This window comes from Notamacropus eugenii, chromosome 3 (genome assembly GCF_028372415.1).
Source record: "Notamacropus eugenii isolate mMacEug1 chromosome 3, mMacEug1.pri_v2, whole genome shotgun sequence".
Lineage (NCBI taxonomy): Eukaryota > Metazoa > Chordata > Mammalia > Diprotodontia > Macropodidae > Notamacropus > Notamacropus eugenii.
This window is the reverse complement of record NC_092874.1, coordinates 388,306,330-388,318,986: the sequence shown is the minus strand read 5'-3', so window position 1 is coordinate 388,318,986 and position 12,657 is coordinate 388,306,330. Positions and strand designations below refer to the sequence as shown.

The 12,657-nt window shown below is 41.3% G+C and overlaps 1 protein-coding gene across 2 annotated transcripts in view; it reads right to left on the bottom strand.

Annotated features, from left to right (window-relative positions):
• Window positions 1-12,657, bottom strand: part of MICALL2 (MICAL like 2) — a 62,128-nt gene that overhangs the window by 11,463 nt on the left and 38,008 nt on the right. For both annotated transcript variants that reach the window (XM_072597744.1, XM_072597745.1), the window contains exons 8-10: window positions 11,179-11,420; window positions 6,811-6,904; window positions 4,681-4,865 (exon numbers count right to left, since the gene is read on the bottom strand). In XM_072597744.1, coding sequence (XP_072453845.1) covers window positions 4,681-4,865; window positions 6,811-6,904; window positions 11,179-11,420 — 521 coding nt within the window. The remainder of the gene's footprint in view (window positions 1-4,680; window positions 4,866-6,810; window positions 6,905-11,178; window positions 11,421-12,657) is intronic.

Below are 12,657 nucleotides of genomic sequence, written 5' to 3'. Positions count from 1 at the left end.
AGAACGGAATTTGGATCTTGGTTCTCACTCTGACAACCTGTATGACCCCAGTCAAGTCCCTTAATCTCCCTAGTCCTCATTTTCGTAGTCTGCAAAATAAAGAAGTTGCCCTCAGATGGTCTCCAAGGTCCCTCCCAGCTCTAGATCAATGATCTAATGACTCTAGGAATATAAACACTCAGGAAGATTAAGGTGGGGGGGGGGGCCAAAGCAATTAAACCAGTGTTCAAAGCTGGGAAGGATAGAGGCTGGTGAGGAGGAAGCCATGGTAAAATAAATGAATGAGTGGATAAATGAAATAAGAAAATAAATAAACGGGCAAATAATTCAATAAATGAACAAATGAATAATTGAATAGATAAATAAGTGAATGAATGGACAAATAAATAAATAAACAAAATAATAGCAGCTTAGATCGCTAAATTACTTTTAATTTTTTTAATTTAATTTAATAAATTTACTTTTGATTTTAGTTTTTTAAATTTAAAATTACTTTCACAACAACTCTTATTATTCCTATTTTACAGAAAAAGATATTAAGACTCCAAGACAGAGTTGGAATGAACTCCTTCATTTTTCAGATGAGGAAAATGAGATTCATAGACTTGCTCAAGGTCACAAAGCTGGGAAGTGGCAGAACTGAGATTTGACACCAGGTCTTCCTGATTCCAATAATAATTATAATAATAGTTAACATTATATAGCACTTACTTTGTACCAGGCACTGGGTTTTATCATTATTATCTCCTTTGATCCTCACAACAACTCTGGGAGGTAGGGGTTGGGACTCAAGTTCCAACAGTCTATCCCCAATGACACATTACCTCTAACATGAAATGACTTGCCTGATCACACAACTGTGCTGAAGCTGTCACTCAGATCTGGGCAGTTTACTCCAAGGTAAGCACTCTCTCCACTATAACATGCTGTCTCTCAGGGAACAAACAATGTTCTCATGTTTGAGAAGCAGAGCTAAAAGAAAGAAGACTGCCATAAAATCCATGGCAGCTCCCCAACGTCAACCTCTTTTTGCAGTCACTTCAGTTGTATCTGACTCTCCATGACCCCATTTTGGGGTTTTCTGGCAAAGATACTGGAGCAGTTTGCCATTTCCTTCTCCAGATCATTTTACAGATAAGAAAACTGAGGCAAGCAGGGTGAAGTGACTTGCCCAGGGTCACACAGCTAGTAAGTGTCTGAGGCCAGATTTGAACTCAAGAAGATGAGTCTTCCTTACTGCAAACCCAGTGCTCTATTCATTATATTACCTAGCTGCCTATAGAAGAAAGACTGTCATAAAATCTGTGACAGCTCCCAAAAGTCAGTCTCTACCACCCCAAATACAAAGACTCATCATCTTCAACTGGAAGGTCAACTGGTCTCCTCTAAATGTATCTCCCTTAATTTAGGGTCATTAGTGCCTTAGTCATTTAGTTATTTAGTGCCTTAATTTAGGATTATCCTATATTGAGTTTTTTCTCCAGTCATCAAAGCTAGGCCTGAAAGCCCAGCCTAAAGAAGTCCGTGAGATCCCTAAAAAGAAAACTAATCAGGAGAAAGGACATGAGGAAAGATGCGAAGCAGAAATGTCCATCCCAGCCAGAAGCCTGCCACACTTCTCTGCATGGCTTCATTAAGGAAGATTTCAAATAAAAAACACACCACACACAGAAGTATGCATGTACACACATAAGAACACATACAAACACACAGCACATAAGAATTTAGGCATTGAAACCATGCACACGTAAAGGAACACAAAGTACATATATACACATGCAAACATATACACGTTGAAACACGCACACATGTAAGGATTCAAAGACATGAATGAATGAATTTTAAAAGCATAGAAAATACAGGTGGAGAGTTAGATCTACAAAATGGCATTACTTTTTTTTAAAAAATTATCTGCTCAAATATTTTCATATATATATAATTTCATTATATATAATTTCAAAAAACCAAAAGAAAACAAAATTAGAAACAATCTAAATGGCTAGAAAGAGGGGAAAGGTCTAATAAATTGTGGTATATTAATATAATGGAATATTGTAATACAATTAAGATGAGAAATCAGAGAATTGAGGAAAGACATCAATGAAATAATACAAAATGAAAAAAGAATGGAGTTTATAATAACTATGACTGGAAAATAAAAAGTACAGAGGAAAAGGGGCTCGCTTTGACGTCCAAGGACCTGGGTTCACAGTCTCTGTTTACTACCTATTTGATGGAGGGAAAAATCACTTTACCTCCCCTGGCCTTCATTTCTCAATCAGTAAAATGAGGGAGTTGGACCAGAGATAGCCTCGGAGGTCTACAGCAGCTCTAAATCTATGCTCCCGTGAAAAATGAATGAGAATGAATGGACAAAGAATTTTGATGGAGGAGGAAATAGAAAAGGCTTATGATACGTGATGCACCTAAATTAATTTAAATGTAAGCAGTTATTAAGCAAGTATCTTGGATTATACAGCGTATCCTAAAACTCTTAATAGCTGTAAGCTATTAAAACTATTCAAGCTATTAAACTGCACTAAGATTTTTGGGACACCCCGTACAAACAAAGGCAGCTAAGTGGCCCAGTGGAGAACTGGAATCAGGAAGACTACTCATCTTCCTGAGTTCAAATCCGGCCTCTGACACGTATTGGCTATGTGACCCTGGACAAGTCACTTAACTGAGGCAAAGGCCTCAATTTCCTCATCTGGAAAATGAACTGGAGAAGGAAATGACAAATCACTCCAGTATTTTTGTCAAGAAAACCCCAAATGGGGTCACAAAGAGTTGGACACAGCTGAAAACAACTAAACGACAAGCAAATACAAACAAAGAAACTTGCTTAATTTTTTTTTACATTTAAATTAATTTAGGCTTTAATGGCTTAAAATTGCACTAAAACTTTTAGGACACCTTGGATTGTTGCTTAATGTTAAGGTTTCTAATAAATTATTCAATTTTTTAAAAGTATTGTGGAAGGTTAATTCTTATTCCATTATTTTCATGAAAATATTTATTTATTCAAATTCTAAAAACTACACACAGAAAAACTCCACGTCTCCAACACACACATCACACACACACACGCACACACAAAACCTCATTCACATACAGCAATGAAAGCACATTCACCAACATTAGAAGACAGCAAAATTACTCTAATGAAAGAGTATACACCCACATACATCAAAAAATAGTTCTTATTACTTCTAGAAAACACCTTTTCCCTTTAATGACATATGAGTTTTTCAAAATCCAGAAGCAACCTAAGACTCCTGTAACATAAGTTACCACCCACAAGCCAGGGCCCACCTCAGCTCTCAGGGCTTCCTCCAACCTCCCCGACACTAGACAGAATAGCACACAAGCCCAGAGAAAACCAACTAAAGGAAAGGCCTGCCTCAAACAGCGCCCTATACGGGCCGGAGACTTTTCTCCAAGCTAGATCATTTCAAGTACTATCCGTGGTCCTTGATCATACCAATTTGCCAATGAGTTGTTACAGAAAGAAGGCACTTAACAAATCTTTATTGAACTATACAACCTGGAGGTTTTTACGATAGAAGGGATGGATTTGCCTGGAGCCATCCATACCTTCTCACCCAGTCCCTGCTACAGATGGATGATACAGCTTTGTGAGATACTCAGTTAAGGTTCTGGTTCTAAGTCCATACAGCCAGTATGACCTTGGACATGTCACTTAACTCTCTGGGCCTCAGTTTACTCATCTGCGAAATGTAGGCATTGAACAACATGGTCTCTAAGGACCGTTTTAGCACTAAATCTATCATTCTGTCATCTTTATAGCCAATTTCTTAATGATTAAAAAATGCCTTTCCTTCTCTAGTCCTTTCCCTACCAAACTACCTTGTATTTAAAAAATAATAATGATAGTTAAGAGTCATATAGCACCTTCTCTATGTCAGGCACTGCACTAACTGCTTTACAATTATCATCTCACGTGATCCTCACAACAACCCAGTGAGGTAGGTGCTATTATCATCCCCATTTTACAGATGAGGAGAATGAGGCAGACCGAGTTGAGTGACTTGCCCAGGGTCACACAGTTAGTAAATGTCTGAGGCCAGATTTGAATTCAGGTCTTCTCGACTTCAGGTCATTGCTCTATCCACTATACCACCCAGCCACCTAGCTGGAAAGATTTTGTAAGCTAGGCAATGGGGATGAAAAACTGATTCTGGGCAAAGAAGTGAACATGCCTGTAGTAGGCCAGGGATCATTGGCAGAGTCAACAGTAAATATTGGCCCAAACTATTGGAGGACGGGGCAAAAGAAATAGCATCCCTCAACTCTCCCCTCCAGAAGAGGATGTATCCTGGACCCCAGCAACGACAGAGTAATGATAATCTCTATGACTGCCAAAGCCTGTCCTGACCCCAGCCATAGCTGGGAGGAAGATGGTATCTGTTTAGATGATGCCTGCAACCATTCTTTCCCCATCTAATTAAAGAGAAAACACAAAAAAAACCTCTTATTCCTTTCAGAAAATACCTTTTCTCTTTAGTCACACTTGAATTTTTCAAAATTAAGAAATAACCTAAGACTCCTGTAACATAAGCTGCTACCCACAAGCCAGGGCCGGCCTCAGCTCTCAGGGCTTCCTCCGGACCTCCCTCATGCTAGACAGAATGGCACCCAAGCCCCACTGATACTTACCTACAGGGCCAGGGAGTGAGTCCTGGTTATTATTGGAAAAGGTTCTGGGTGAAGGAGGGGTTCTATCCTTCAGAGCCGGGATCAGGGTGATCCGTGTACCTGCCGAGGAGTTTTCCAAAGGCTTCTTGGGAATGGTCAGTTCCTTGGTCTCTGTTGGAGCTGCTTTTTGCTTTAGCTCTGGAAACCTGGTAGGATGAGATGACATGAGAGTAGGAAAGAAGGGATGTATGTTCCCCCACCTTCTCCCATGAGTCAGTCTCTCTTTTTCTTTCTCTCTCTCTCTGTCACACTATCTCTCATAGACATGCATATGAGCATGTGTGTGTTTGCATGCACATACATGCACATACACACACATACACACACACAGCCCTGACCCTCCCATTTACCTAGGAATACTCCCCTTTTTTCAATAGACCCATTCCCAAACCACTTTATGCAATATAAATTTTCCTAATTCAATTATGTTGTAAGTGTACCACAAACCTGCTGCTTAAATTATGGGAGATGAATCCTGGGTAAAATGGAGAATCATTTTTTTAACATGAATAATTCCCTGATTCATTTGCTTTGTAAGTCTGAAATTTTGTATCATGTACTAGGTATTCCTAAACTGGAGATGTCCTGAAGCAACCCCAATTATTATTATTAATAATAATAATATTTATATAGAACTTTGACCATTTGCAAAGCTCAAGTACTTTTACAAGTCATGTAACATCTGTTACATATATATGCATATCTGTATACACATACATAGACACACACACATTTTTAGCATATTTTATTATTACAACCCTAGGAGGTAGGAATTATTATAATCCCATTTTACAGGAGGAAACTAAAGTAAAATAACTTGTTCAGGTCACACAGCTAAGAAGGCCCTGAGTCTTCCTGACTCCAAGTCCCCATACTCCAGCCACATTGCCACCCAGATGCCAAGTTGACTTGTCATCCACTATCAGGTCTGTTCTTTACCCAAAGGAAAAGAATTTTGTTCTGCATCCTAGAGCTGTGTTTTCCCCCTCTCCTCATTCTCCTTTTTCCCTCCACCACCCCCCCACCCCACCCCACCTCACCCCACCCCCACACACACTCACACATACACGTGCGCACACATACCTCCATACAGACCTCCTTAAGCTGGGTCTACTGAGCCTTTCCTGCAGATTTCTATACCAATCCCCCCACAACTCCACCCAGCAAAACCATATGCCTTATGGACCCCAAAGCCCTTTGTTCAGCTCAGATATGTAGACACAAGTATACAAAGGTAAAGTAGAAGTATATAGATATATACACATACACAGGTAAACACAACTAAACAGAGTTATATATGGGCAAATTTCTTCACAATTATTATCTAATTGCATCCTCACAACCCTAGGAGATGGTGTTATTCTTATCCCCATTTTACAGATAAGGAAACTGAGGCAAGCATGGGTTAAGTGACTTGTCCAGGGTCACAGGGCTAGTAAGAGTCCGAGGTCATATTTGAACTCAGATCTTCCTGACTCTGGCCCAGCACTCTGTATACTGTACCAAATCCAAAGATGCTGTGTACCCACAACAATCCTCTCATCTTAAAACTAAAGAAACTGAGGCACAGTGAGATAAAGTGACTTGCCCAAGGGTTATACAGTATGTATAAGCATATGGGATAGACAGATACGCAGTTAACCTCTGGGTGTGCATAGAGTGGTGTGCATCTTGCACGTAGTAAGTGCTGAATGAATTGTGTCTGCTTGCGTATTGTGCATATCAGATCACATTATACATGTGTCTGCCTATGTATATGTGCATATCAATATGCCCCGTGTGTCAGATGAGTAAATCAATATGCATAAACAAGTACCTGACCACATACACTAACTTTGCACAGATAGAATTACAGACCATATGTACGCATGTGCTGGACACACAGATGCCCACCCATTTTCATAAAATACTAACAAGTACACTCGTATGTACTCATACACAGATAAATGTGTCATTCACTCACATACAGGTGCAGACATTCATGCATACAAAGGTACCCTACGTATAGACATGAGCAGAACTCACTTTGTCATGTGGTACTTCAGAGTTTCTGCCCCTAGTAGGCACTTAACAGGCCCCTGGATTACTCACTTGTCCACTGAAGATGTTTTCTCCACAGGCTTTAGTTTGGATCGCCAACTTGCAGGACCATCCAGCTGGTTTTCAGGAGAGCCGGGACCTTGACCTAGGAGCAGGACCACCAAATGAAAACACATGGAAGGGCTGAGTACTCACCCCTCCTTCCTCCAGTCCCTACTATGGAAAGGGATCTTCATTCAGGACTTAGAACCCCACGGTAGCTGCTCCCAACCAGCCCAGCTCCACTTTACAGAATTCAAGATGGATAACATTGCCATCCCAAGCACGTCTCCTTCTCTGTAAACTGAGAGACTGCACTAGCTGCTCTAGAAGGCCCCTCACATTTCTAACATCCCCTGATTCTCTGGTAAAGAGAAGTAAAGAAAATAATATTAATAGCTAACATTTATACAGTACTTACTATGCTCCAGATACTGTACTTCACAATTATTATCCTCACAATAACCCTAGGAGATTGTTACCCCCTATTCTTATCCCCATTTAACAGATAAGGAAATTGAGGCAAACACAGATTAAGTGGCTTGCCCAGGGTCACAGGGCTAGTAAGTGTCTGGGGTCAGATTTGAACTCCAGGTCTGCTCTCTATCCACTGCACCAAATCCAAAGATGCTATGTACCCAATAAGCCCTCTCATCTTATAGCTAAAGAAACCAAGGCATAGTGAGATAAAGTGACTTGCCCAAGGGTTACACAGTGAGTCCTCAGCAGAGCTAGGATAAGAACCCAGATCATCAGATGTCTGGTTCAGAATGTCCTCTCCCGGTAGTCACACCTATACCCCTATCTCAGTGGTACCCACTGAGCTCAGGCTTCTTGCCATAACTGTGAAGAAACACTCCAAACACCAGCCAGGTAAAACCCAATTAAAGGGGAAAGTGCTGGTTTGGAAGAAGAGGGTGTAGACCAGCCCTAGGTCTATATACACCTTCAATATGCTCGAATCTCCTCTTTCCTCACCCTCCTCTTCTCCTATTTACCTCTGTTTCCTAGAATTCCCACTAGCAGTGCCTCCCCCATCTTTTTCTCCCAAGATCAAAACTGATCTATCTGGTTTCTCAAGCCCTCAGGACCTTGCTACCTAAACTAATAAATTAATATTCAAGTTAAAGTGTTAAGTAACCCATAAAGGCATCTCCCATGGGATATTTCAGGGCAGTTGGGTGACACAGAGAACCAGGCCTAGAGTGGGGAAGACTCATCTTTGTGACTTCAAATCTGGCCTCAGATACTTACTAGCTATGTGACCCTGGGCAAGTCACTTTTTGCCTCAGTTTCCTCATCTGTAAAATGAGCTGGAGAAGGAAATGGAAAACCACCCCAGTATCTTGGCCAAGGAAGCCCCAAACCGGGCCATGAAGAGTAAGGTGTGACTGAACAACAACATGGGATATTTGCATGTTAATAGGGGCCTCCTGGAGAAGATTAAGAATAGCTAGCATTATATTTATTGTCACATTTTTGGTTTTTCCTTTGTGTTCTGATTCTTCTTTCACAACATGACTAATGTGGAAATATGTACATGTATAATCTATATAGGATGCCTTGCAGTCCTGGGGAGGGGGGAGGGAAGGGAGGAAGGGAGAAAAAAATTTGGAATTCAAAATCTTATAAAAGGGAATGTTGAAAACTATCTTTACATGCAATCAGAAAAAATAACTGGGAAATAATTGAGAAATTGGGAAAAAATAATTGGGAAAAAAGTGGCTAGCATTTATATGGGGTGTTCCCAAAAACCTTAGTGCAGATCTAAGCTATTAAACCTTTCAACTGCATTAAAAATTTTAGGAAGTCCTATTCAACCCTTCAAGGTTTGCAAAGTCCTCTATGCAGATCAGCAGAGCAATAGTTAATGATGAAATTTCATGGATCATGACAGGCCAGTGGGAAAGGTATTCAGGGGAGAAAGAGGTCTTTCCAGTCATCCTTCAAACCCCACCAGGTTGTTAACTAGCTGTACTTCATCCTCTTCAGTACTCTTCTGCCAGTTTGACTCCCCACTAAAGTCATTTGTGGCAGGATAGGAAGGTTATAGAGCAATCTGCTTTGTGCTCCTGGATAGTTAAATACCATCCTGAGCAGACCTCAGTCAGTCAATTACCACTTATTAAGTACCTACTAAGTGCCAAGGGCCATGCTAAGCACAGAGGATTTAAAACTTTTTTTAAAAAAAAGGGGGAGGACACGAAAGAAGTCCCCTCTTTAAAGGGGTTCATATGCTAACTTAGTAAGTTGAAAAGGAAATAAATTCTAGATTTTGCTGACTCTGGTATAATAATGTGGAGAAAGGGGATACTTGGAAGTAGTCTAACATTACAACACAATGAAAACATACTGTAAAAAAGGAAATGAGGTTGGTATGAATTGTTTTTGATGAATAGTACATGATGACTCACCTTTACCTGGATATGTACCATTACCTCCAATTCAGCAGATCCAGAACTAAAATTATCTTTTTTGAGGCAGCAGATAGAGTGCAGGGCTTGGTGCCAGAAAGATCTGAGTTCAAATCCTCCTTGGAGTCTTACTAGTTGTGTGACCACGGGTGTCACTTAACCTGCCACCTCAGTTCCCTCATTTGTAAATTGAGAATAATAGTGCTACCTCCCAGGGTTATAGTGAAGACCCAATGAAACAACATGTGTGAAAGCATTTTGCTGACCTTGAAGTGCTATATAAATGCAAGCTATTATTGTTATTAACTCTCTCCCCCGTATTTAAGCTCTCATCCTCAAGACATTTTCATTCTTTGTCACTCATCACATCTAAACAATAGTCCTATCTTGCTGACAGTCTCTTCAACATCCGTTACATCAGCCAAGCCCTCTCTCGGCTCTCACTATTGCTATCACAGTTCTCCAATGGACAATAGACACCATCTCCTCGTTGGTCTCTGTATCACCAAGCTGTTCCCCTCTCCAACACATCCTTTAGACTGATAACTAAGATAACTAAGTCTGTACAAACCCATTCCTCATGTACAGATCATTAGATTATAAATTAAGAGCCGAATGGGACCTTAGAAGTCAATGAGTCCAACTTTCCTGTCTGCAAGATCAGGCAACTGAAGCCCAGAAAGGTTAATTACTTTGTCCTAGTTCACACTTGGCGATAAAGTAGCAGAGTCAGCCAAATTCAATAGGGTTCCCATTACCCCATGATTTGGTTCAGAGGGGCTTAAATGACTTATTACCCAGGTTAACACATCTAGTGTCAGAGCCAGGAGTAAGTTTCCTGAATTCAAGTCCAACACTGTTTCTATTCTGTGGAAAAATCTATCTTCTGAACTGTCTGTCCCTCATACATGGCACTGGATCTCTCATCTCCAAGCCTTTGCACTGGCCAGCCCCGCTTCCTGTAGTATAATCCCTCCTCATCTCTACCTCAAAGAATCCTTTACTTCCTTCAAAATATGCCATCGATAGGAAGCATTTCCTGATTCTCCCCACCACTAGGAAACTCTTTCCCTAATTACTTTGCAGTTGTTGTCAGTCATTTCAGTCATGTCCAACTCTTCATGACCCCATTGGGGTTCTCTTGGCATAGACACCAGAGTGGTTTGCCATTTCCTTCTGCAGCTCATTTTATAGATGAAGAAACTGAAGCAAACAGGGTAAAGTGACTTGTCCAGGGTCACACAGCTAGTAAGTGTCTGAAGTTGGATTTGAACTCAGGAAGATGAATCTTTCCACCAATTCTGCATATATTTGTAAGTGTACATGTTATGTCCCCTGATAGCATAATAGATCCTGGAGAGCAGAAACTGTTTCATTGTTTTTTCTTTGTATTCCTAGCGACTGGCACATAGTAGGTGCTTAATAAATGCCTGTGGATTGACTGACCGACTGATTGATTAATCGTGGGCAAAACCAGCTGCTATATTCTGTGGATTTTCAAAGAGGTTCTATGTATAGATCATTGAAAGGAGGGGCCAGGTGAGGCTTGTGGGTGCTGCTGGCTAGCCCCTGGCCATATTCCTTGTGGGCCCATGGGCTTTTCCATTTGCCTTTCTGTTGGCACAGCCAGAGGAACAGTGTTGGGTGGGTCCCTGTGGTGGAGCCAGTGTTTGTTCATGCCTGTGCTGCCCCACTTCGGGGAGATGGTCCCTCTGCACTCAAGATATAGCACTGTGGCCCAGGGCCAGTGAAAGCCATGCCAGGAAGAACATTCTCTGAGTCACCCCTGTGCCTTTAGGGACTGCTTGTCCAAGCAGGCGTGGGACTCTGACAATCAGAAATAAAGAGACCCTGCAGTAATATTCCAAAACAAAAGACTAAAGGGAGCCACATAACATGGTGAGAGAATAATATTTCAGAGAAACCTAATAAAAGAGGGGGAGGAGGGCAGACAGGGAGGCCTCACCATCTACCACCGAGGTGTCTGGCTTCTGTCTGGTGTTTATGAGCTCGTTGCCTGGACGAGAGAAGGTGGGGCTCTTCTTTGGTCTTTGGGGCGATGATGGTGCAGAAACCTTGCTCTGAGATGAGAGCTCCATTACTACACCAGACCGGGACGATGGAGGCTCCAGCTTTGTTTTGGGGCTCCCTCTTAGCCCGTCAGCTTTGGGATCTGGTGTCAGAGCATGGGATGGGATAGGAGATGACCTGGGGGAAGCAATAAAGCATAGCAGGAGTCACAGGAAAGGTCTCTGGGACCCTGCCAGGTCCTTCTCCCAAGGAGGGAAGCATCATTCTCTCAAAGTCTTTCATTGTTAGTCAAGGATCCACACTCGTGGAAGAAAGCAGTAGACAATGAAATTACAAATTAAAGACTTAGGTTGGTTCTCTGTTGTTATAGGGAAGTTTTGATGTGATTCAACTGATTACTTTGCCAGTTATAATTGAGGGAAGTTGACTCATTCATTTGAGTCTGGACCCCTCAGCACACACCAACTGATGGTTTCGGGCAGAGACCCAGAAACAGGCTGGGGGGCAAGCAGGGAGAAGCCAATCTGGGGTTAAAAACATACCACGATAATCCACATATGGCAAATCCACATGCAAATAACCAAGAGCTGGCTGCAACTGAGGGTATGTTTATTGAGCGTCCATGCGGATGAATGAATGAACTTTTAAAGCTTTGTTTGAGTTACTATTTGTACTTAATAAAAATTGTATTTCTAAAAAAAAAAAAGAAAGAAAGAAAGAAAAACCTCTACACACATAGATATACCACCTGACAAAGAGGGCCAAGCCTGTTGAAAAGTAAGATCAGAGATGCCCTGGGGATACCATCCCTTGGGGGTCTAAACAGTCCAAGCTTTAGGGGGTAGGGAGGATAAAATGGGAACCAAATATATCTTAGACTTCTCAAGCTGGACATTGGTCTGTTGTTTCTTAATCTGCCCCCTTTCAAAATGCCAAATCTTCCCTTCCCCTTGAAGGACAAGAGCATTAGGACCTTACTTAGACCCATTAAGGAACACCACACTTTTTTTGTGATGGCAAAGAACAAAAAAATAAGGGAGTGTCTATAAATGGGAGAAAGGCTGGACAAAGTATGGTATGTGAGTGGACTGGAATGCTATTGTGCCTGGGGGAATAATGAAAGGGAGGGTTTCAGAAAAACCTTGAGAAGGCTTGTATGAACTGATGCACCAAGTAAATTGAAACAATTTACACAATACCAACAAAAGTGTAAAAAAAAAGAACAATTCCAAAAGACCTAAGAACTGACCACACAACGACCAACCACGATTCCAAAGGACCAGTGATGAAAGATTCTACGTACCTCCTGACAAAGACGTGGTGGACTCAGTATAAAACATGAGATGAACATTTTTGGACATGGCCAATGTGAGAATTTGATTTGCTTGACAATGCATATTTATTATAAGAGTTT